Source organism: Odontomachus brunneus, unplaced genomic scaffold (assembly GCF_010583005.1).
Source record: "Odontomachus brunneus isolate Ranch 3 - 2012 unplaced genomic scaffold, Obru_v1 Obru_scaffold_097, whole genome shotgun sequence".
Classification (NCBI taxonomy): Eukaryota; Metazoa; Arthropoda; class Insecta; order Hymenoptera; family Formicidae; genus Odontomachus; species Odontomachus brunneus.
In genome coordinates this window covers 11614-36776 of record NW_022639547.1, presented here as the reverse complement: position 1 = coordinate 36776, position 25163 = coordinate 11614, and the positions used below count along the sequence as shown (strand labels likewise).

At 37.8% G+C, this 25163-nt stretch overlaps 1 protein-coding gene across 1 annotated transcript in view; it reads left to right on the top strand.

The window, feature by feature from the left end:
• Nucleotides 1-23458, top strand: part of LOC116848592 — a 258441-nt gene extending 234983 nt beyond the window's left edge. Inside the window, exon 6 of the mRNA XM_032824851.1 lies at nucleotides 20046-23458. Coding sequence (XP_032680742.1) covers nucleotides 20046-20137 — 92 coding nt within the window. The 3' untranslated portion in view covers nucleotides 20138-23458. The remainder of the gene's footprint in view (nucleotides 1-20045) is intronic.
• Nucleotides 23459-25163: the final 1705 nt, after the last annotated feature.

Below are 25163 nucleotides of genomic sequence, written 5' to 3'. Positions count from 1 at the left end.
TATATATATATATATATATATATATATATATATATATATATATATATATATATATAACTGGAATTCCAAATATTAAAAAGTCACGTGAACTCTAAATGGATAAACTTTACCCAATGCATTTTTTTCTCACAATTCCCAGGAAAATTACCAGAATTTAGTGTTTTTTTTAATTTTAATTTAAAAGAGTATAAATTGCCGAGAAATATAATTCTATTAATATCTTAGCGATAAAAAATAAAGTTAATAAAATAAAAAGATTAATAATAACAAGAAACAAAATACATGTTTTTAGGAAAAGTTGGTTTGAATAAACTTTATCCATGTTTAGGATTCTTCCTGCTCCAGGATTAATTACTATTACTACTTTCGGGATACGCCATTAAAGTATTTTCCGATAATTTTGGAACAGCCCGTATATTTGCACTGAAGAATCGCCTATCGTGTGTGTTCACTGCATTTACAGCATGCCTCAACGCGAACTTGTCCGAAAACGACAGAAACAGGTCGCAAATTATGTGAGAGCACGATTTTATTGGCGAATATAAAGTTATTAACTGTCGACGCACGTCAGGCTAAATGTTTCGGAATGTTGACTGTAAAATTCATCGATACCCGGGCAGCGCCCGTGCACAACAAAAACCGGCACATACAAAAGAGTCGGAGTTTTGGAGCGCAAGCTCAATGGAAAAGCGCGCTACCTTTGTGGTGTGTTCGCCGCCACTAGCTGCTGAAACGAGCCATGAAAGAACCTCGGTGTTCATTGTTACCGACATCGATATCCTGTGATAATTCCGGTACATTCATTGATTCAAACAAGGTTTAGACGAAATAATATTCTCTGTTTCAAGATCTTTGATGTGGTTTGCGGAATTTGTGCGGGTCTATTTAAAGATTTTCGTTTATACTTCACTCGCAACGAATACGAAGTTAAATCCTTTGCGTCTTGGTTTCTGATTTTAGAAATTTAGCGTTATTTTAAGAAGAATGTCAAAACAGTGGTACATAGTCTTAAAAGTTTGATTTGGAAAATTAAAGAGATGTATCACGGAGAACAAGGAAAAAATTGTTGAAAAATTCAGTCAGCTTTCTTTTCGCTAAAAGTTAAACAGAAAAATTGTCCTCACGATTTATATGAAATCTACAGTCAAAATCCACGGTTTAAAGAAATTGTACAATGCCTGCCGTATGTACGATCTCAAATGAATTTCACGCGTGACAGACACTAATTGAGCTCGACGGGATAAGATTGATGTCTTTTCAAGCTTGGAGTTTGCCTCCGTCGCGTCTCTTCGTAATCAGCTCATTCTTATTGAATTATGCGAGAATACTTAAAGCACGGCTTCATATTAAACGCTTGATTTTTTCCTGTTTACTACTGATAATAACTTTCGTTCTCCTCCGATATCGAGATTTTCTTACGAGTTATTTCCGCGTGTCTCAATTGATGCGTTCGACTTCTAGTTCAATTTAAATTTCAACTCCAACTACTTCTTGCCTCTCTCCCACCCTTCCTTCATCCCTAGTAGTTATGACTGCTTCGTCTCGATAAAAAGATGTATCAATAGCGTGTGTGTGTGTGTGTGTGTATGTGTGCTGAGAGAAAGAGAGAGAGAGAGAGAGAGAGAGAAAACTATAATTTGAATAATATTAAAGTTTGCTGATGACACACTGCATACAATAGACTTTTTTCCGTTCGAATTTTATTAAGGCCTCGTAGTTATGCAAGCAAATGAATCAAAGCGTAAATTCTTCTTGGATATTCAGAAGAATATAAGAAGCGACTCGACTAAGTTATGACGCGACTTTGGAAACTGTTATGGGTATCTGGGTCTCCGTCGTGAATAAAAAAAAAGTTCTGCACGCGCGAGGACGGTGTCAATTTTGGAATAAGCGATGAAGGGCTGGTGCGGAACTTTCGTCATTTGACGTACAATCGTCTAATCAATATTTTACAAATTTCTCCTGTTTCTGGATTATATGCACTCTGTTCTACTTGTCGCGTTTATTAAATTGCATTGCGATTATGAAAAAGCGGAAAATATGGCGTATTTTTGCTAAATACATATTTGGCGTCCACGGACGAGAAAGAAAGAGAGAGAGAAATCGTATTTCGAAAATACATATTGATCATTAAATACATTTGGTTTAATTTTAAATCCCACATCTCGTTTCGCCTAATTATTCGGGGATGATGACGCTCGCCGAGCCGCTGTATTATTTATTCCTCATTTTATTGTTCATTTGGCTACAATGTTTATAAGTATGCGTACACGTATATTTAATAATATGCACCAAATTCCGTGTATCTCGATCATTAAAATCTCATCATTAATTCTGTTTACATGTCGAAATATTCCCCCGTATGAAAATCCGGAATAAAAGTACGTTTGATATATTCGAAAACCTCCATTGTGTATCCCAAAGTACATTATCTCATTCCGCGAGCATATTTTATTCATAGTATTCGTTATTAGGGGAAACGGGGAAATAGAATGTTAATGTCTTTATAAATGCATTTAGTCCTCTTTTTCTCTTGGCCGCTGATATATTCGCTTACATCAACTAACGCGTCATTAAATCTCATCCCTTAATCTTAAAAAAGGCACTCCGTGCGCGATTCCTCACAAAAGTACACCGGTTTTACACACCAAAAAAAGGTCGAGTTTCACTTTTTTTTTGAAACTGTGGACAGAAAAGCTATTCTCTAAATTTCTTAAAGTAACGAGCGGCAGTACTTCCATTCGAGGCGACAGTGAAAACACTGCCACTTGAGATTACGAGAATGAACGTCTGACTTAAGATTAGAGGCGAGAGAAGATCAGATTTTGACTCCATATGTTTCAATCGACTGGATTCAATCGAATATGTTCCCCTGTGCGGTGGAATGCATCGGATTCACCCTTCAGTTTCGAGTGAAAATATTCACTCAACGATTCCTTCACGTGTCGTCGCCGAGAACAGAAGTCATCGGACGGTCGTGCGCAGGAAGGATTCCCCGCGGGTTATCTGAACGGCGAGACTGCGGCATCATCGTTAATTTCGACTTATGTCGGAGGAATAAACCGTCGGAGTATCGCGAAAACACAAAGATCGAGCGGCGCGAGGAGATTGGATTCTGCCGCGGCAGTGTGCCGGAGTGCGTGTTTACAAGGTGTCCCGAATTTAAATGTCAAAACTTCGGGAACATGTAGGGAATCGATAAACTAAGAAAAAAGATTCTTTAGAGATATGCTCGTTTTTGCTTCGTTTTGGAGAAAATCGCAAAGAAAGATAAACGTAGTTTTCATTTTTGCACGAAAAAAAAGGTTTGATTTATTTGACCAAATATCTGGTCGAATATGAATGATCCAGATATTCCGATTGAAGTAACCCGAATTCTATTTACTTTAACAAAATTTTTGGTTGGCTTAAACAGAATTCGGGTTACTTCAATCGGAATTTCTGGATCGTTCATATTCGACCAGATATTTGGTTCAACTAAACTTTTTTTCCGTGTATACTTATTTATTTATTACTTATTTATTCGCACTTATTTATTCACGTTGTCACTTGCTTATTTGTCTCCATATGCAACCGAAGCAGTAATTATAATTTTCTTATAATATTATTTAGTACACGGAAAAAAAGATTTGGTTGAATTAACCAAGTATCTGATCGAATATAAACGATCCAGAAATTCCGATTGAAGTAACCCGAACTCTGTTTAAGTCAATCAAAAATCTTGTTGCTTTAAACAGAATTCGGGTTACTTTAATCGGAATTTCTGAATCGTTCATATTCGACCAGATATTTGGTTAATTCAACTAAACCTTTTTTTTTGTGTACAACAACAAAAATAAATTATTTAGTCCAAATATTTCATAATAAAACAAAAGTTAGAGATATATATGATAAAATATTTATGTAATTTTGTAAATTCCTGCAACTTGTATGCAACATTAATAAATATTTGCGATAACAGTGTATATTATTGCAAATTTACTATATTGCAATATTGCTATAATATTGCGTTGCAATATTTAAAAAAGTGGACATTTTAACGTTGCTGCAACCCAAAAACAACATTGCAGCAACATTTCGCAATGAAATCGCAATATTGCAATAGTGCAAAATAACATTACTGCAATGTTGCTGCAGCATTGCTGTACTATATCGGAATTCACTCGATAGCTTCTGATGAGTAACTGGCGAATTTATAGGAGAAAGGCAGAAATGTAAACAAACAAAAAAAGTTTTCACGGAATATTCAAACAGAATATTATTGTTTTCGTGTGCGCGCGCGTGCGCGCGATTTCAATGACGATAATACTTTAGAGGTAATACGAGACAAAGCAACTATGTTTGTTTTTTTTGTGATTTTTTCTCCAAAACGAAGCAAAAAACGAGCATTTCTCTAAAGCACTTTTTCTCTTAGTTTATTGATTCCCTACACGCTCCCGAAGTTTTGACATTTAAATTCGGGACACCCTATAGAAGGGGAGGGGAGGGGACGGAAGACAGGTCAAGATTAGAAGGAGATGCTTACCTTTCATGCACGTTCGACACGGAAGATTTGGCGGATGGTGTTAGGAAAATCCTCTTTGCGATAAGAGCATTTTCGTAGCTTTCCCGACGGGCCGCGTCGAGAGGAAACAATCGAACTTAAATCGCCCGGCTTTTATCGACCGTCTCCGTCCGTAGACGGCGCATTGTTTTTGTTTACGTGCGGTTACACAGGAAAATGACGTTTCCCGCCTGACGTCTCTCCCCTTGCGTCTAGTGGACGCGTGAATGTCGCGTGGAAAAACAGTCCGAAGGATGCGACGTCTCAAAACAGTGCGGACGTACTATAATATTCCGAACAATTGCAGGTAGCAGATTATCATGGAGGTAAGAAATAACAAGAGGGAGGATATACCCTCTGTCCGAGCAGACGTAAGAGGGGAACAGTGTACGCCATATTGGTGTCTATCAAAGCGCGACAATAAAGTACACTGAGAGAAAAAAATAGTTGGAATAATTATAATCTCATTATATTTTATAGTTCGTTTTGATTTCAAACATATATTTATAGTTCATCTAAACATAAAGATATAGCAGAATTAAAACAGATTTATAGTCACCATTTTATTACTCTATGTATATAGTAAAGCACGCTTTGGGAATAGGTTACATGTACCTATATTTTCCAAATATTCCAATTGTATTGACTATATAAAATAGTTAATTTCTCTTACCATTCAATATTTGCAACCTTACTATATTTTTTATTTCAAATGATTATAATTCTTGGTAAAAGTTTTACATGGATCAGTTACTATGTTTATATTGTAAATATTACAAACATTATGCTGAAATTTACTATAAAAATAATATTCCAAACTATAATCTTTTTACTATGCCATTATAGTTCCAAGTGTCATACATTTTTCCCTCAGTGTAGATCGAGAGTTATGGGATTTTCGACTTTATGAATAAGATTGAAATCGTTATAATTAACGCCATTATAATCAGAGTTACTTATGCGACTTTCAATCTCAAGTATTGTGCGTAAGGCTTAAAATTATATAAGCCTCGATCTAGTAAATGTTCCATGACGTCACTGAGAAAAAAATGTATGATATTTGGAACTATAATGACATAGTAAAAAAATTATAGTTAGGAATATAATTTTTATAGTAAATGTTACCATAATATTTGTAATATTTACAATATAAGCATAGTATAACTGACCCGTGTAAAATTTTTACCAAGAATTAAAATTATTTGAAATAAAAAATATAGTAATAAAGTGGCAAATATTGAATGGTAAGAGAAATTAACTATTTTATATAGTCAATGCAATTGGAATATTTGGCAAATATAGGTACGTATAACTATATTCCTAAAAGGTGCTTTATCATATATATAGAATAATAAGATGGTGTTAATATCTAAATCTATAAATCTATATCTATAAATCTGTGTTCATTCTACTATATCTTCATGTTTAGATGAACTATAAATATATGTTTGAGGCCAAAACGAACTATAAAATATAGTGAGATTATAGTTATTCCAATTATTTTTTTCTCTCAGTGTATGTACGTGGCCTAAACAGAAACAATACAGAGGCAGCGCGAGTTTGGCTGGAGTTGATTTCAAATATGTAACTCTCTAATTTGAGCCTCAACGTAAGCTGTAAGTGTATGCAAAAAATGTTCATTATCAAGAGCCCCAAAATCAGACGAAACTTGGCCCTCTCTTTGAGTAATGGTAAGAGTTTTCGCACATGGATTGCTGTAACCGTGGACGCAAGGCGTAAACTGAAGCTAAACCAATCGAGTTACTGTTTTAAGATTCTTCCAGCCACGAGAAGATCGACGTGGCCGTATAAACAGAACTCAGAATGAGTAAGTAGGATCTTAACCAAATGAAGCTTAGTTACTTTTGCATATACCATCAGATTTATCGGCAGTTCTATCTTCTTCTAGAGTACACAGTAAAATCCTGATTGGTCCTTCTAAACTAAAGTAACTAAGTAACACTTTACGTGTTAAAATTCTAGCGCCATAATATCGCAGTTTTACTTGGATTACCCGTTGGGTTAGTGTGTTCCGTGGGCAGTCCGAAATCCGAAGGACGTATGAATGGAACGTAGAGAATCACGACGGAGCACGATCGAGTCGTCGCTCTTCTGTACATCCTCTTGCGTGACATCCTTATTAAGGATGCCTGCGGCTTCCGCGGTCCGATCGAATAACTCCCGGTGTTCGAGGAGCGATCCTTAATTACCGGCGATGAACTTTCGGGGTCCCGCCCGACGGGCACGACCGACGGCACGAAAGTGCTGAGCCGAGCGCCGAATTTCCGGTGTAGCTCTCGGGCTCTCGGGGATCGAACGCCGTCACTTCATCTTCGTTCGCGCCGCACCACGTCGCGGACAAGCCGACAAACGCTGGGGATGGTACAGACGGGGCTGGGAAAATATCGAAAAACTGCGCGGCACTCCCGTACGCTGCTGAAAGAACACGCAGTGGCGACCAGCTGGTGCCGAAAATCTCGCAACAACCCTCGGAGAACTACGACGAGGCGCGAAACTTTTGCGGACGAGCAGGTGGCTTGCGATGCAACCCTGCCGTTGTCGCGGGACTCGAAGTAAGTGTCGTTCGCGCCGAAAATTAATTCAGATAAGACGGAGGATAAGCGCGCGCTCGTGTTCTTAGTAACCACATCTTCATGGTGCACTGAAATGAGATACTCTGTAGATTCAAATACAAGTGTATATTTGTTTTATTCCATCCAGCGATCTCCGTGACCTGCGATATCCGCGATTACGAGCTCGAACGATGGCAATGACCGCGACGGCGACGGCAACGGCGACGACAACAGCGACGACCATGGTCTCACCCTGTCAGTGGAGCGTGTCGTCGCGAAGCTTGACGCGAAACTCAGCCAATCAGTGGCGCTTCTCTATCCGGGTGGAGGGTGGTTCAATGCATAATCTCTTGCTCCACTTGGCGAGAATGGAGATCGCGCGGCGGAAGGATCGTCGGGAAGCGGGCGATCTGGAAATTCGGTTACGAGCCTCGTTACCCTCGCCTCGTACCCCCTCGGGCTGTCGACGACCGCCGGGGCTTCGAAAGTCCTCCACCTCCTCCTTTGCCGTTGCGACAGGGATCACGGGGGAGTTTCTCAACTCGTTTTCACGAACCGTTTGTGTCAGACATTTGCGATACCTATGTGCTTATCCGCCGAACCGGTCACGTCGCGTCGCCTCGCGAACCGGAATCGCCCGACGGGTAGCAGATTTTCAATTCGCTCGAGCTGTGTAAACGTAGACGCGTGAGTTCAACGGGATACTTCTGACCAGTTTATCTGCCGCTCCAGCACCGAACGTGTCGAACGACGGTGAGAAACGCTTGTGATGATCACACGTTCGATTAGTCTAGTTCCACATAGAAGTAATCCCGTATCAAAGGAAAAGGGAGGGTGAAAGGGAAGAAACCAGGAGTTACTTACGACTCGACTCAAAAATAACAGAATATCGCTAATCATTCGACATTAAAGACTGAGGAGAGGGAAATGGATAAAAGATCAATTCCAAGATTTCAATTTTAAGGCGCGTATTAATAACTGTCGCCTGAAACTTATCTCATGTGAGATATTCAGATTCAGACTTACGAGTAAACCTACCCAAAGGTTACATCTCGATTTCTTTCTAATTTGCACAAATGTAGAAGTACCAAAAATATTTAGCTTATTTTTTTTATCTTGGCCCACTTTGAGTTTCACGGACAGCTTATAGCTTTTTAATGTTCTCACTCCTGTCATCAACAAGTGCAACAAAAATGCATAAGAAATAAAATTGAATACAGGATATTGGCGTTTTTGGTTTGCTGTTTATGAATATAAAGTCAAATGTGTCAAATTATTTGTATAAATAATAGAATGTTTAAATAAAATATGTAAAGAGTTGAAAAAAATTATTTATACAAATAATTTCTCGGTTTTGCCGCGATTCGAACCATTTTTGACTAATTTAGCACAGATTTGAAATATTTCGATTGGAATCTCGACTAAAGAAATTTAGAATGGTTCGTATCTTAGCTATGCCGATTTTGTTAAAATTTTAATTAAAATTGTCGAATTTCTCTCGGTTTGGCCGAAATTCGAATCATTTTTGACTAATTTAGCACAGATTTGAAATATTTCGATTGGAATCTCGACTAAAGAAATTTAGAATGGTTCGTATCTTAGCTATGCCGATTTTGTTAAAATTTTAATTAAAATTGTCGAATTTCTCTCGGTTTGGCCGAGATTTGAACCATTTTTAACTAATTTAGCACAGGTTTGAAATATTTCGGTTGGAATCTCGACTAAAGAAATTCAGAATGGTTCATATCTCAGCTATGTCGATTTTGTTAAAATTTTAATTAAAATTGCTGGATTTCTCTCGGTTTGGCCGAGATTCGAATCATTTTAACGTGTCTCAACTATGCCGATTTTGTTAAAATTATTTAACTATATCTTGTATTTAATTTTATTTCTTATGCATTTTTGTTGTACTTGTTAATGATAGGAGTGAGAACATTAAAAAGCTATAAACTGCCCGTGAAACTCAAAGTAAGCCAAAATGAAAAAATATGACCTAAATATTTTTTGTACTTTTACATTTGTGCCAAAATTATAAAGAAATCGGTATGTACCTTTTGAATATATTTACTTGTTAGATCAAGTTTTTCAGCTGAATTGTAAAATACATTTTATATTTGTGACAAGATTAATCTACTGTTAAAACTGTTAACAGATATGCTAAATTCTTAACATACCTGTGTGTTAATATATTATTGTTATTTTAATTATTCCGTGTGGAATTCACACTCATCATTTTTTGAAGGTTCGCATTAATTATTTATTACTTGAAACTCGTCTCAAGTGAAATATTCATCTTTGAATTCAGAGTTAAATGAGTTTTTCACCCGCGATTGCAGATATAAATATATATTATATAATTCAACTGAAACATTTCAAATACCTACTTCAAATAAATTGGAATATGTTTCATATATGAGCAAAGTTTCAGGTGACAACTGTTAACATGAACCTGAGTGTTAAAACATTAATATCGACCTAAATATCTCACCTAAGACGAGTTTCAAGCAACAACTATTAATAAGGGTCGAAAGGTATCAATGAAGTGGAATAAAATTCCAATAAAAAATTGGAATGTGTTTCATATATGAGCAAAGTTTAAGGTGACAGCTGTTAACATGAACCTGAGTGTTAAAACATTAATATCGACCTAAATATCTCACCTAAGACGAGTTTCAAGCAACAACTATTAATAAGGGTCGAAAGGTATCAATGAAGTGGAATAAAATTCCAATAAAAAATTGGAATGTGTTTCATATATGAGCAAAGTTTAAGGTGACAGCTGTTAACATGAACCTGAGTGTTAAAACATTAATATCGACCTAAATATCTCACCTAAGACGAGTTTCAAGCAACAACTATTAATAAGGGTCGAAAGGTATCAATGAAATGGAATAAAATTCCAATAAAAATTGGGATATGTTTCATATATGAGCAAAGTTTTAGGTGACAGCTGTTAACATGAACCTGAGTGTTAAAACATTAATATCGACCTAAATATCTCACCTAAGACGAGTTTCAAGCAACAACTATTAATAAGGGTCGAAAGGTATCAATGAAATGGAATAAAATTCCAATAAAAATTGGGATATGTTTCATATATGAGCAAAGTTTTAGGTGACAGCTGTTAACATGAACCTGAGTGTTAAAACATTAATATCGACCTAAATATCTCACCTAAAACGAATTTCGAGCAACGACTATTAATAAGCGTCGAAAAGTATCAATGAAGTGGAATAAAATTCCAATAAAAATTGGAATATGTTTCATATATGAGCAAAGTTTTAGGTGACAACTGTTAACATGAGCCTGAGTGTTAAAACAACACGATTTATTGTGAACATTAATATCGACCTAAATATCTCACCTAAGAGTTTCAAGCAACGACTATTAATAAGGGTCGAAAGGTATTAATAAAGTGCCCATATGTGCTCGTACTTCGCTCTCGGTTACCACTTGTTAAATGCGGGTGACGTGACCCCCACGATGAATGTTAATCTTATGTTAACGAGCCAGGGATGCCGCTCGAACTTTATCTCTCATCGCTTACATCGTAATAAGTATGCAAAATCGACCGCGTGCGCGCACACAGACACACGCAGTCACACTCACCCACCCAACTCTCATAATTACGGCGGAATCATAAAGTCGTTAAAGCAGAAACAAATGTTCCCTTATCGATACTGCACGACGCGCAGGATCGCGTTTTGATAATTGAAAGGTTAAACGCTTTCACGAGAAGCGGGGAGGAGCAGTCTGGCTCGGCTTCCCATCGATTTTCGCCCCGATTTCCGCTCTGTCGACGATCAATTGACGCGCTCCGAGGAGCAAAAGCGATATCGACACTCGTGCGCGCGCGCGCGCGCGCGCGCATGTACAAACGATCGACATAGCCGAGCTTGTGGTTTTTCTTCTTTTATTCGTCATGCCGTACTATCTCAAACGTGCATGTCGTAAACGACTCGACGCTCGAGCGCACATTTGGAGAGCATTTATTATGCCAGATGAGTTATTCGTACCGGCGCAATCCGGGAGAAGCGGCTGTTAATAAAACTTTCATTTACAAGAGTTAATTACCCGGACGGCATGAGCGGGAAACTAATTGCGATAGTTGAAGCACTCTTCGCGGGGCCGCTTCGCGTTTAATAAATGTAACTGTGCTGTTACGCAACCGTAGATCGTCTCTTCTTCTCCCCCCCCCCCTCTCCTTCGTTTTCTCTTTCTTCATTTCCCCTCCTTCGCTCCCGCCCTTTCCCCCTGCTCGCTCTCTCTTTCTCTAATAAATATTTACACTTTCTTGATTCGTGCGTTCTCCCGATGCACACTCCGTGTACGCTTCTCCTTGAAATACATCTCGTTCCGTGTGCACGCCGCGCCGAGTTTCAAATCGTTTCCGAAAACACATTTATCTCGCGACCAAACGTAAAAGAGGATTCCGTTACTGCGTCGAAAATGTGCGCTGTGTCTTTGTAGGGCAATCTCAGGCGAATCGAATCAAAATAAGTCTCGTATAACAGTTACAGTTAGTTTTTTTATTCAAACGAGCTGTTTTATCACGCCAGAGATAACTGGCATGATAAAACAGTCCATTAAAAAAAAGAAAACTAACGCGATAACTGTGTCGAAACTTATTTTCATTCGATTTACCTCGATTTACCACCCTATGTGTGCGAATCGACGAAAAAAATTTGAATCAACGCAAATGTATAAATGTATTGAGCAAAAATTCGCTTGCACAATTTATACCTCCCTCTGTAATTCTACCCCGGAAAAAATCCACACACTGATAGTACCTCGATAATACAAGTGTAACGACGATTTCTCATATGACGACAATGAGACACTTTTCCCTTGGAAAATTCTGGAGCGAGGCACAAGAGGAAATGAACATGTCATTTGCCAACTTTGAATATTAATAATGTCTTGATAACTCTTTTAATAAACACACGGAAAAAAAGATCTGCTACATGTGGACAACTAAACAATTTGCTGTATTATTTTTCTTTGCTGTAGGAGTCAACTTTCTTGCTATAATAACAAGAAAATCTGTTCTTGCAACAAAGTAACTAAAGCAGTATAAATTATGTTTAGTTCCATCTGTAACAAATTTTCTACGTTAGCCGCTTTTGTTGCTGTAGGAGCAAATTTTCTTGTTATCATAGCAAGAAAATAGGTTCCTGCAGCAAAGAGAAAGTAGCTAACACAGCGAATTATATTTAACTGTTCATATGTAACAAATTAGTTTGCTGCTGCAGCAAATTACTTTTTTCCGTGCAGTGATAGAAAGAAGTTTTTGAAGGTTGTCTGGGAATATAATTGTGGCGGCGTATTTAGCCGAGTTCAAGATAATCGCACCCGACTGTATACTCTTAAACGTTTACTCGTGTTTCGAATTTATACAATAATTATTATAAACTAGCTTATTATTAGTAGCTTTAAATTATTATACGGAGAAAAGTAATTTGCTGGCCCAGCAAATTTTCTGCTGATCTAGCAAAATCTTTTCGTTATTATATGGACAGCAAAAAGATTTGCTAAGACTAATCACTATTTGCTGGATATAATTTGATGAATTTACTAATTATTTTGCTATAAGAACCATGATGGATTTATATAAGCAGTTGCAGTTTTGCTCCGATAGCAAATAAATTTGCTAAGGATACATTATTTTGCATCAATAGCAAATTAACGTGATCCTTAGAACAAATACAACAAATTTTTTCTATCCTGACAACGCAACTACTTCTGCTCTGATAACGAATAATTTGTAAAATTAGTTACGTCAACTAAATTTTTTATTGTCACTACAAATATGCAGTAGCAACGATGATTTTGCTAAAAGAGCGAAATTATTTTCCTCCGTGTACAAACTTACGAAATGCTTGAAACACGTGACGATTTATTCGAGTGCGGTACGTATATTTTTGTGTGTACGATCAAACGCAATTTATGCGATATAATGACGTGCGCAACAAATTTTTTCTATCCTGACAACGAAACTACTTCTGCTCTGATAACGAATAATTTGTAAAATTAGTTACAACTAAATTTTTTATTGTTACTACAAATATGCAGTAGCAACGATGATTTTGCTAAAAGAGCGAAATTATTTTCCTCCGTGTACAAACTTACGAAGTGCTTGAAACACGTGACATTTATTCGAATGCGGTAGGTATATTTTTGTGTGTACGATCAAATCACATTATATCGCAATTTATGCGATATAATGACGTGCGCAACATCCGCGCCCGCGCGAATCTGCATGTGGACGTCGTGTAACTTTAATTATTCATCAACTATCGACCGGCGTCGCGAATATTGGAGTTTTGGGAGCGTTAACGGCTCTCCAGACCGCCGAATATCTCGCCGCCGTTTATCGATTAAACGCGTTCCGACGCACACGATCATTCTTCTTCGTGACCGAGGGAAACGTTCGCGAATAATCGGTAAGGCTTCGCGATACAGATCTCCGAATCCTTATTTTATCGTCAATCATTGTTACAGCTGAGGTTCGTCGGAATCCTTATTATTACCGGCTCCGCGGGGGAGAAGAAGAGAGAGGAGGGGGAGGGGAGTCGCCGCGATTAACACCGTGTCGTGTCGACGTCGGTGTGTGTTTCTGTTCATCAATCACGATTGCGCGTCGAGAACTTTTCTCGTCGCGACGACGGCGATGGCGGCCGCAGATTTCGTCGCCGTTTGTCGCCGTTCACTGGAAATTAGGACGGAATTCGAAGAATGTGCCGGTGCGTTCTTCCATAGCAATTTATCATGGCTCTCACGACCGCGGAACTCAAATACTCCGCTATCTTCCGGGCCTGATACAATGGCCCGACGAGGAACGTGTGTTGTGTATGTGTGTGTGTGTGTGTGTGTGTGCGCGCGCGCGAGACGTACACTCATGGAGGCGAACAAACTTTGCGGCCATAGTCAGGTCAATTGTCTCGTTTCCTCGCCCAGTCGATATTGCGGAACTTGATTGCGCGAGTTCAGCCGATCACCGACAAATATTATCCGGCATGCCGGACGCGACCTCTAACGAGACGCGCGTCATTGCTTGAAGATGAGAGAAATGCCCGAGATCACGTCGCTACCTTTATCGGAACGGGCCCTGATCGGAGCGTTTAGTGCCGCCATGTTGTCGCACGGTTCTCTCGATTGCCAACACGTTTTGCTTTTTAACACCGAACCGACTGCGTGTATGAGTCACGCGCTATTTAAAAGGGATTCGAGGAACCTGGCAGAAGTAAAAATCACGTAAAATTTGGGGAACTGGAAAAAATTGTGAATAAATTTTTTCAATGGAAAATTCGAGCTTGTAAAAGAAATTAATAAAAAATAACTTTGAAATTTGCGGAAAGCCTTTGTGAACCGATAACCCTATTAAATAAAAAAAAATATATTGATACTGATTTCAGATCAGTTCTGTTGAGGTCAAAATGGTTACCGTTGAAGCATATTTTTTTACAGAGCAGTATAAAAATGAACATAGTGACGTTAATATTTACCATAAAATCTCATTTTTTAAATATCAAGATATATATATATATATATATATATATATATATATAACCAAAATTTATACTGAAATTAATTTACAACTTTTTATAACTCTAAATTTTACCTAATTTTTACTCCTTAACGCTTCTTAACACTCGCCTGATGAGATGAGTGCTAATAACATATTTACTTGTATTAAAATAAAATATTTTTCAAGTAAGAAAATATATATTTTCTTAGCTTTTTGTAAAAGTAATTTATTTCATTTAAATAAAAAATTAAGTACATATGTTACACACACAGTACCCACCAAATAAATGTCTTTTTATTTTTAAGACATTTTTTCACACTTAATATATATTTGCCATTGCAATGCAACTGTCCCGAAAATTAAAAGGTGGAACAATTCCCTGGAAAGTCGTAATATCGAAATCCGAATATATCGAGACAATCTCCCGAAATACAATTTTACCGGAATACCCAAATTGTCTCGTTGCATATAGCCAGGTGCATTAATATCTACTCGTGTGAACGCAATGTATCCAAATGGGTAGATATTAATACATCTATATGTACTGTTCTCGCAGTAATAGTTTCTCCTTGACACAATTATATACCTCGGGGAGATTGTATTTCAGCATATTGTCTCCGTATTTGGATCTGTGACTTTTTGTGAAATTGCCCCAATTTCTGAATTTCGAGATTTTAATTTTTCGTGCCAGTGCACGTCCACCGCGACTGCTAAGAGAAAAGAAGCAGTTCAAAAACAAGTACTAAATGAGTCTTTTCAGACTGCCTCTGCAGAGTCCGCGTGATATATCGCGTGAATTAACTTGTCAATCTTTAATTAATACTCCAATAATTATCGTGTCGCTGCATTTAAGTCTGGACATCCTGTACGTGATCCATGCAGTGCACTTTGGACGACGAAATCTCCTTGCGTGTGTATGTGTGCACGCGCGTGTGATTGGAAAACTTTGTACAAATTTTTTCTTCGTTTTTCACGGGCGAAATCTTGAGAGGTCGAGATTGCCTTCGCCGATTTTAATTGGATAGTTTGCAATCGGAAACTTGCATCGATACATCGCATGAGAAAAGTGTTGTTACTTACAGTAGTAATAAGTAGTATAGTCGGAACTTTATACTGATATCTCCCTTCTTTATTCACGTCTTTGAAGAAAATTTGTACACTGAGAGAAAAATTATATTAAAATCAACGAATATTTCTTTGATGGGTGCCATTAACATATTTACTTAAATTTACGTTCTATTTATTTAAATCAAATATTGTTTACCTGATTTAAATAAACAATTTGATTTTAATATAATTTGATTGTTGATTTTAACATAATTTTTCTCTCGGTCTAGAAACATCCAATTTTTTCGACTATCTAAACCAAATCTCCCCTCAAAAAGGGAAGACTCAGACAGATAGAGGTACGTAAATTTGGCAGTAACCTTACTAGTTGATTTGTAAAGATAGCATATCTTTTATAAGCGGTTTATATGGCGCGCATATTTATTACGTAAAACAACGAAACAGAATTACAAAAGAGATTTGAAATGATAGAAAAATCGCTGGAAATATCACGCGAAATGTGATATATCGAGAAAACATTTGAAAATTTATTTTTGTGACGGGAATAAAAGTTTATATTTTCTAGAAATAAACTTTATATCCCATAAATACATTTTCAAGTATTTTCTTCTCAGCATATGAAGATCTAAGTAACTTTAAGCATATTTTCTGTTGCATCGATGTGACATAATTCACATTATTCTACGACGTAAATTGAACAGTTAAGGAGGAAGCTGAAAACTTTACCGACAGAATACTGACATTTTTCTGCAAAGTTTATGTCGCACTGGTTGCACAGAATTACAAATGCTTTTACGCGATGAAGCTACGTGCAATAAAGGAGGATTGCTCGATATGTGACGAAAAGGAAAGATAAATTTTAAGTGTAAAATCTCAAGTTGTCAGTCAGAGCGTAATATTTGCTTAATTTAATCCAAAAGTTCCGTGGCTTGTACATAACGATGATCATAACGACGATGGATTATCGTCTATCTGGGATAAGACCAATCTACCCAATGACCCGCAAAGCGTCAAAGCTGTGCAACAAATCACTGCGATCGATCGATCGATCGCTCACGCGACCGGTATTGGGGTTTTTCTGTTCCACGATCAAAGCTGCCAACGTGCAGACGACATAATTGCCGCAGCTATGCAGGTAAATAGGGGACCATTAGGCGCAGCTGCGTGCGTTTACGTAAGTGCACTCCATCAACGACGGAACGCACACGCTATTTTCCGACGATCGCGCAAAACTCCGTCCGGCCCTCGAAATCCCAGCCGTGCGCGTCGACCTCTAATGGCTCTTGTTACGATACGAGTGCCCCGTGCGAGCCTCAACGAAGATGATGGATCTGAAATTGGTCGAACGTCAATGCGCCCGGATCGATATATCCGCAATGAATCGGAAACTAATGAGGTGTTCGTTAACCGTCTGACGCACGTTGGAAACGGAAACCGGTTTCACGGCCTGTGTACGCTTTTCCGGCGGCACGAGGAGACTTTGGCGAGGAACTTGCGGGGAAACTCGAGCCTCGAAAGGGGAAAAGCGGTGTCTCGGGCGTCAGGCTGACGAGACAATCTATGAGATTGAGCAGTAAGTAATTTCCAATTTCTCCAACACGGAGAAAAAGATCTGCTACATATGGACAAGTAACATAATTTGCTGTATTAGTCACTTCTTCTTTGCTGCAGGAGCCGATTTCCTTGCTATGATAACAAGAAAATCTGTTCCTGCATCAAAAAAAGTAGCTAAAGCAGTAAATTATGTTTAATTGTCCATCAGTAGCAAATTTGCTATGTTAACCATTTTTCTTGCTGTAGGAGCAGATTTTCTTGTTATCATAGCAAGAAAATAGATTCCTGCTGTAAAGAAAAAGTAGCTAACACAACGAATTATATTTAACTGTCCATACGTAGCAAATTAGTTTGCTGCTGCAGCAAATTACTTTTTTCCGTGCAGTGACAGAAAGAAATTTTTGAAGGTTGCTGGGAATATAATTGTGGCGGCGTATTTAGCCGAGTTCAAGATAATTGCGCCCGACTGTGTATTCTTAAACGTTTATTTGTGTTTCGAATTATTATAGTAATTATTATAAACTTAATAACTTATTAAATTGTTACAAACTTACGAAGTGCTTGAAACAAGTGACATTTACTCGAAAGCAGTATGTATATTTTTGTGTGTACGGTCAAACGACATTTATGCACGGAGAAAAATAATTTATTGGCCCAGGAAATTTTCTGATGGTCTAGCAAAATCTTTTCGTTATTATATGGACAGCAAAGATTTGCTAAGAATACTAATCACTATTTGCTGAATCTACAAATTATTACAATTATTTTGCTATAAAAACCATGATGGATTTGTATAAGCAGTTGGAGTTTTGCTGCGATAGCAAATAAATTTACTAAGGATATATTATTTTGCATCAATAGCAAATTAACGTGACTTTTAGGACAAATACACTCAACAAAATTTTTCTATTCTGACAACGAAACTACTTCTGCTCTGATAACGAATAATTTGTAAAATTAGTTACGTCAACTAAATTTTTTTTTTTATGTCACTACGAATATGCGGTAGCAACGACGATTTTGCTAAAAGAGCACAATTATTTTTCTCCGTGTAATTATTTCTATCTGCGTTAATGTTTCTAAACGTTGAAATAATGTACGTATACACAACAAATATGCGGTTCATGTGTTGCAAGTGTGTGCTGGTGCATTATTTATTCGTTTTTTACTACGTTTGAATATCGAAGGAAATTTCGTCGCGCATACAGGAGTCAGTGAAACAACAACGAGAACTGAAACTCGATCGTCGCGAGTGCAGAAAAATATCGAAGGAACACCGCAACCAGGCGGGGGGCGGGGGTGGCGATTACTCGGTTTACTTTTCTTTATAATTATTTTTTTGATAATAATCTCAAAATATAATCATCGGAAGTTTGAAGAAAGCTCGTTATCAAAGGAAGTATTCACTCTTTTTACCATGAAACTTTGTCGAAGAAAAAGTTGCTTCGACTCTACGTAATAAGCAAATCGAACTTTTATTTTACTCCAGTATTTTTCACTGAAATGCTGAACCTATTAGTACTCAGAATGTATTTGAAATAAATCTGATGCTCACGAGATAAACTTGAGATAGATTTATGGATATATATTAACTCACGAAACACTCTAAACTAACCAATCTTTGCTTGTATGTATTTTTCTGCGTACGTATATTACATTACAATCTATGGTATGGGTTGTCGCTGGTCGCGCTGATGTTTATTATCGAGTTGATAATAATGTCGGACGTCGGTAATCCGATAGTAACATTTCATGTCTGTTTATCAACAACGGATATTATTACCCTCTCGATCATAAATGCATTAAGCCGATCACCAGCGCTGCTATGGTCTTTAAAATATATTTCCCCATCCGTCCCAATTCACAATCGCGGTCTTTCACGATTCGATTCCAGTTGGCATTTGATTTGCATTAGTTTGCAACGTGTTTTCACCAGTGAGAAAGAATTTCCAAATATAAAATTCGCTATAATAAATTAATATACAAACAAAATAAAAACAAATAAATACAACACGATAAGGACATGATAAGGTAAAAAATGAACTAGCGAAAATATAACGTGAAAAACAAATAATATGAAATGTGAAAAATCTCTCTCGCTGGAAATATAAAATATCAACAATTTCAAAGTGATATACGTGTTCTCTGGTGTATGCGTGTAAACACACAGAGGAGGAATAACGAACGAATAACGTCTTATCGGCAGAGCGTGACGCTGAGCGGGAGATCCGCGTACTTTACGGCACTGCGAGATAACGATAATATACGGAACGTAAATTAAAAACGAGCCAGGGACATTCAATTTTTCGCCACGGCACTCGCGCCGCGTTTCGTGCTCGCCCGCTGAAATTTCGGCTATCCGGATGCGATATATATGTTATCGCACGAACGTTATCGCATAAATGCGCATGCGGGAGCGATCTATTCCGGGGCCGAGATGATAAGCATGCAAATACAAATCCACGGATCTACCTATCGTGGCGGCGGAAGGTGTTCTAAGCGCACGGCTAATTGTTTGTTATCTTCCTCACGAGTATACATAACGCACGTCCCATGTCCAATCGTCATCATTATCGTAAAATGTTAAGATCCCCGTTCTCTCTCTCCCTCTGTCTCTCACTCTCTCTCTCTCTCTGGCTGCAACCGAATTGTGACGTCAGCAAGAATCATGCGTTGTCCTGCTTATACTGCAACGCTGCGCGCGATTTTTCATTTCTGACATCATAACTCAGTGAGGTCGCAATTAGAGACTTCAGAATGGACCTTTTGATTGTTTCAGATGGTTTGGCGCTTACAGGAAAGATTTTACGTTACGAGAGGCGAAACACGTTTGTTATCGAATATTTTTCATTTAGACTTCAATTTATTTAAAGTGCACTCTCGTTCGACGTTTTATTATTCAATAATTTCCAAGCTTAGCTCACGTACGAAAAGCCTTCGACATTTCTGTCAAAAAATATATGTATATAAAAGCAAAATAAAAAACAGACCGGAAACTGTTTAAAAGATCGTGATTGATGACGTCAGCAGTGGGAAAATGCATGTCCAAAATTCTTGCGTGCTATTTTCAAATAAAAAGATATTTGTACAAAAGAACACTTCTGTTCGCTCGTAAGCATACTCGTAAGACGTATGAAAACTACCCTTTTCCTTGACAGCCAATAAATAGCCAATAAAAATCAACGTGACAAGCAACATTTTGTAAGTAAGCTCATGCGAATCTAAAGTGTTCTTTCATACAAATATCCTTTCATTCGGAAACGGCACGCAAGAATTTTCAGCGTGTCATTTCTCACTTCTGACGTCAATTCAACATGACCGCGGCGAGTACTCAGGAGCCTTAAAAGCTGATAAGAATGCCGTAAAGTACATTCTCGCACAATTGGAAAATAATGCGTTTCTTGTAACGTCGTTACTTAATTCTGTAATAACAACAATTTTTGTGTGAAGAATAATAAAAAATAAGAAGAATGAAGTTTGCAAAGAAATATTAGTTCTCCGAGCCAGGAATATGGCAATTTTGAATAGTTTGTTCTTTTTAGATAAACTGGCTACACTAAAAATAATAATTTAAGGTTAAGAACAATAATTTCATTCGAAAATCAGTTACGTATTTTATTTTAGTATATATTATAAAAAAGTAACGAAAAAGCAACGAGCTGTTAAAATTGGTAACAAGTAACGATAGCGAGTTACTTTTTACGAAAAATATCGATAAAGATAACGCGTAACTTTTTTGAAGTAACGTTCCCAACTCTGCATTCTCATGAGGTCAAACAATTTCGAGGTGATCGTGGTGAAAATCTATGTAGCCTGACCAGAACGGAACAATTGTCTCGATACAATTTCATATTCTCGTTCTCCCAGTTGTCTCTTAACTTTCAAGTTGTTAAATTACACCCTAATGAATGCACAGGGCCATTCGTAACACGTTCTATCCACCGGATATATTCGGCTATTTACCCGGGACTCTACTCGCTAAATACTGACCACGCGCCATATCGATCGAGCCTGCATCCTCCGTCCCGGAGTCCATTTACATTGTAAACTGCATTTGACGTTGTGTTCACTAATTTAAGAGCTTTGGTGGCTCGCGGCGTTACACACCCCATAAGACGACCGCGTTCTCGAGGATAGCTTATGATCGGAGCTGTGCATAGTCATGACCCTTTCCGCTAGTCGCCTCTCGGGAGCCCGAGTTAACTCCATCTGAAAGACGCGTCGTTTGAAACACGTGTGTCGGAGAACACGCTCGATGAGACGCGTCTCCGCGCTCGTACGATCGACCCTTTGGTATACTCGGCAGATTTTCGCAACATTTACGAGAAAACGTCACACTGAGAGAAAAATATTTAAAAATTAACAAGCATTTCTTAGGTACGTACCATTAACATATTCACTTAAACTAAAATTCTTTTAATTTAAATTGAATATTCGATTGAATATTTAAATTGTTTATTCGGCTTGAGTTTTAATTTTTAAATATTTTTTTTCTCAGTAAAGATTGATGGTTTCCTCATAAATATTATCTTTTACGACTCGACTCATACAACTCATCTATTAACTGAACTGTGATAAACTGGCTACACTAAAAATAATAATTTAAGGTTAAGAACAATAATTTCATTTGAAAATCAGTTACGTATTTTATTTTAGTATATATTATAAAAAAGTAACGAAAAAGCAACGAGCTGTTAAAATTGGTAACAAGTAACGATAGCGAGTTACTTTTTACGAAAAATATCGATAAAGATAACGCGTAACTTTTTTGAAGTAACGTTCCCAACTCTGCATTCTCATGAGGTCAAACAATTTCGAGGAGATCGTGGTGAAAATCTATGTAGCCTGACCAGAACGGAACAATTGTCTCGATACAATTTCTGAACTGTCAATCGATGTGAATCAAACGAAGAGAAGCTATTAATTCGCACCATCTGTAATTCTGCCTCAATTTTTCATTGTTGCATCGAGAAGAAGATACTCGAAAATTTACTCGTGGGATATGAAGTTTATTCGCAGAAATAAACGAGGTATTTCACAGAAATAAATCTTTTTTCTCAATGCGCTGTTATCTAAGTCGAGACCTGTGGGGTGTAAAGTTTGAAGATTCTCAAAGCCGACCACACCGACATGGAGTACGAAGGGTTAATCGTGTCGATGCCGAGCCGCTTTACGCTCGCGAGAGACGAAAAGCATCGGCAGATCGTGCGTTATGCGGTCCCCTCGTAAGTTATTACGCGATCCCGCCGTTCCAATTCTCGTCGAACAATAAACACTCGTTAAAACAATAGTCGTCCGGAGTTCCGGGTTCCACCTCCTCCATATTTATCGCGCTCGCGGGGCAAGACCGGTCCTTTTCCCTCTCGCGATTACTGTTTTTCATCACGATACCGCCTTTCTTCGTCGCTGAATGGAAAAGCCGTATAATCCGGGATGAGAGTGTACATTTGAGCGGATACCGCAATATTTTCAGGCGATATAATCAATAGACTCTGTGAGATAAAACTACGGGGATAAATCAGTGGCCGTTGGATTCGATCTGGAAGACTTTGAAATCGCTAGAAGGGAGCTGCGGTTGATTCGGAAATTGGAAAACGTCACGACGTGATTTTTATTGCGAAGCCCCGAGGGTGTTTACACGACTTTTTACTGCACACGAGGATTCCTTATAGTTAGTAAAGCAGCCGCAGTAATGTATAGCTGCAAGTGGATTGCAGTTAGTTTCTATAACAGCGCCTGTGTGTGTGTGTGTGTGAGCTCGCGAATCGAAGCGCGTTCCGTCGTTGAAATAAAATTTAATTTCTAATTTCAAGAGATACCTTAATTCCACGCGCTATATTACATTTTACGCCTTTGTAAAAAGTCTATCCACAGACCGGATTTCTTCTTATTTCACTCGCGAACCGGGAACTAGAAGAATCTCAATAAAAAGAAAAGAAAACTGAGAGAATCTCTAACAAGTAAACCTACCCAAAAGTTACACTCCGATTTTTTTTTAATTTGGCACAAATGTAGAAATACAAAAAATATTTAGGTTATATTTTTCCATTTTGGCTCACTTTAAGTTTTACGGATAGTTTATAGTACTTTTTAATGTTTTCACTCCTATCATCAATAAGTGCAACAAAAATGCATAAGAAATAAAATTGAATACAAAATATAGGCGTTTTTGGTTTGCTGATTGTGAATATGAAGTCAAATGTGTAAAATTATTTGTATAAATAATAGAATGTTTAAACAAAACATGTAAAAAGTTGAAAAAAATTATTTATACAAATGATTTCTCGGTTTGGCCGCGATTCAAACCATTTTTTACTAATTTAGCGCAGATTTGAAATATTTTGGTTGGAATCTCGGCTAACGAAATTTAGAATAGTTCGTGTCTCAGCTATGCCGATTTTGTTAAAATTTTAATTAAAATTACTGAATTTCTCTCGGTTTGGCCGAGATTCGAACTATTTTTGACTAATTTAGCACAGATTTAAAATATTTTAGTTGGAATTTCGGCTAAAGAAATTTAGAATTGTTCGTGTCTCAACTATGCTGATTTTATTAAAATTATTTAACTATATCTTATATTTAATTGTATTTCTTATGCATTTTTATTGTACTTGATGATACAAGTGAAAACATTAAAAAGCTATAAACTGTCCGTGAAACTCAAAGTGGGCCAAAATGAAAAAATATGACCTAAATATGTTTTGTGCTTCTACATTTGTGTCAAAATTATAAAGAAATCGGAGTGTACCTTTTGGGTAGGTTTACTTGTAAATTAGGTCTGACTACTTTTATTTCCTACATCTCTCTCTCTCTCTCTCTCTCTCTCTCTCTCTCTCTCTCTCTCTTGAGATTTCCTCCTACTCAATTAATCATGAATTCGCTTGTTATAGAATTCGAGACTTAATATGAGGCTAAAATTTTGATTCGGTATTAATTAGAACATTCAAAGTCTTTGAAAAAGGAGCGGAATATCTATGCGTTTGATCACACATTATTTCGGGACGAATTGGAGAATTTTGATCGTAGTCTATGTCGCGGAAAATCTTAAATTTCCACGCGGATTTCTCTCTCTCTCCCTCTCTCCCTCTCTCAGCCGCTCATCAGCGTGCCAATGTTTGTTTGTAATACACATGTCCGTTGTTTTTTACGGTTTCCGAGTGCTGTCACACGTGGAATACTCGCCTCCTTCCGCTATAACGCCGCTCGGACATATTTGAGCATTTGAACGATGGAGTTCTCCCGAGAGTTTTCCCTCATCCTCCATCAAAGTGTTCGATTCGACGTAAGCGAGCGGCGCGCCATCTCGCGCGGTTGTCGATGTTATTTTTCGTCGGAGGGTCGAGAGGCGAGGCGAGGGCGTAAACCGACACGACGTTACGTCGATCCATCTCGAGCTCGAAGATAGAACCTAACGACGAGAAGCGCGGTCCTTTATCTTGCCCCACGTAACGACCGATGATTATTTACCCTCCGCACCCTCTACCCCCGAGCCGTTACATCGCGCGGATGGAAATTCAAAGGACTGCGCGAGCGTCCGGAATGTTCATCTTTCGCGCTCAATGGACTGCGAGAGTGGCGCGCTCGATCTCTCGAGTGTGATAGGACGCGCCGGCTAAAATCGCCGCGGTGATTTTGCGCCGTGATGAAAAGAAGTATACGGAAACAAATGATAACTTATGAAGCCTCTCAGGCCCCTTCCAAAAGAAAGAAAATTTCGAGGAAAGGGGCCGAGTGAGAGACGACGCTGATTTTTTTGCAGCGACATGTCCGTGCACGCAGAGACAGAACTTTACAGTGAAAATTATTTTATTTAAGAAAATTTAAGAAAATTTTATTTTATAAAATTACTTTTACTAAGAAAATGTACTGTAGGGAAAGTTATAAAAATTTTGTTATA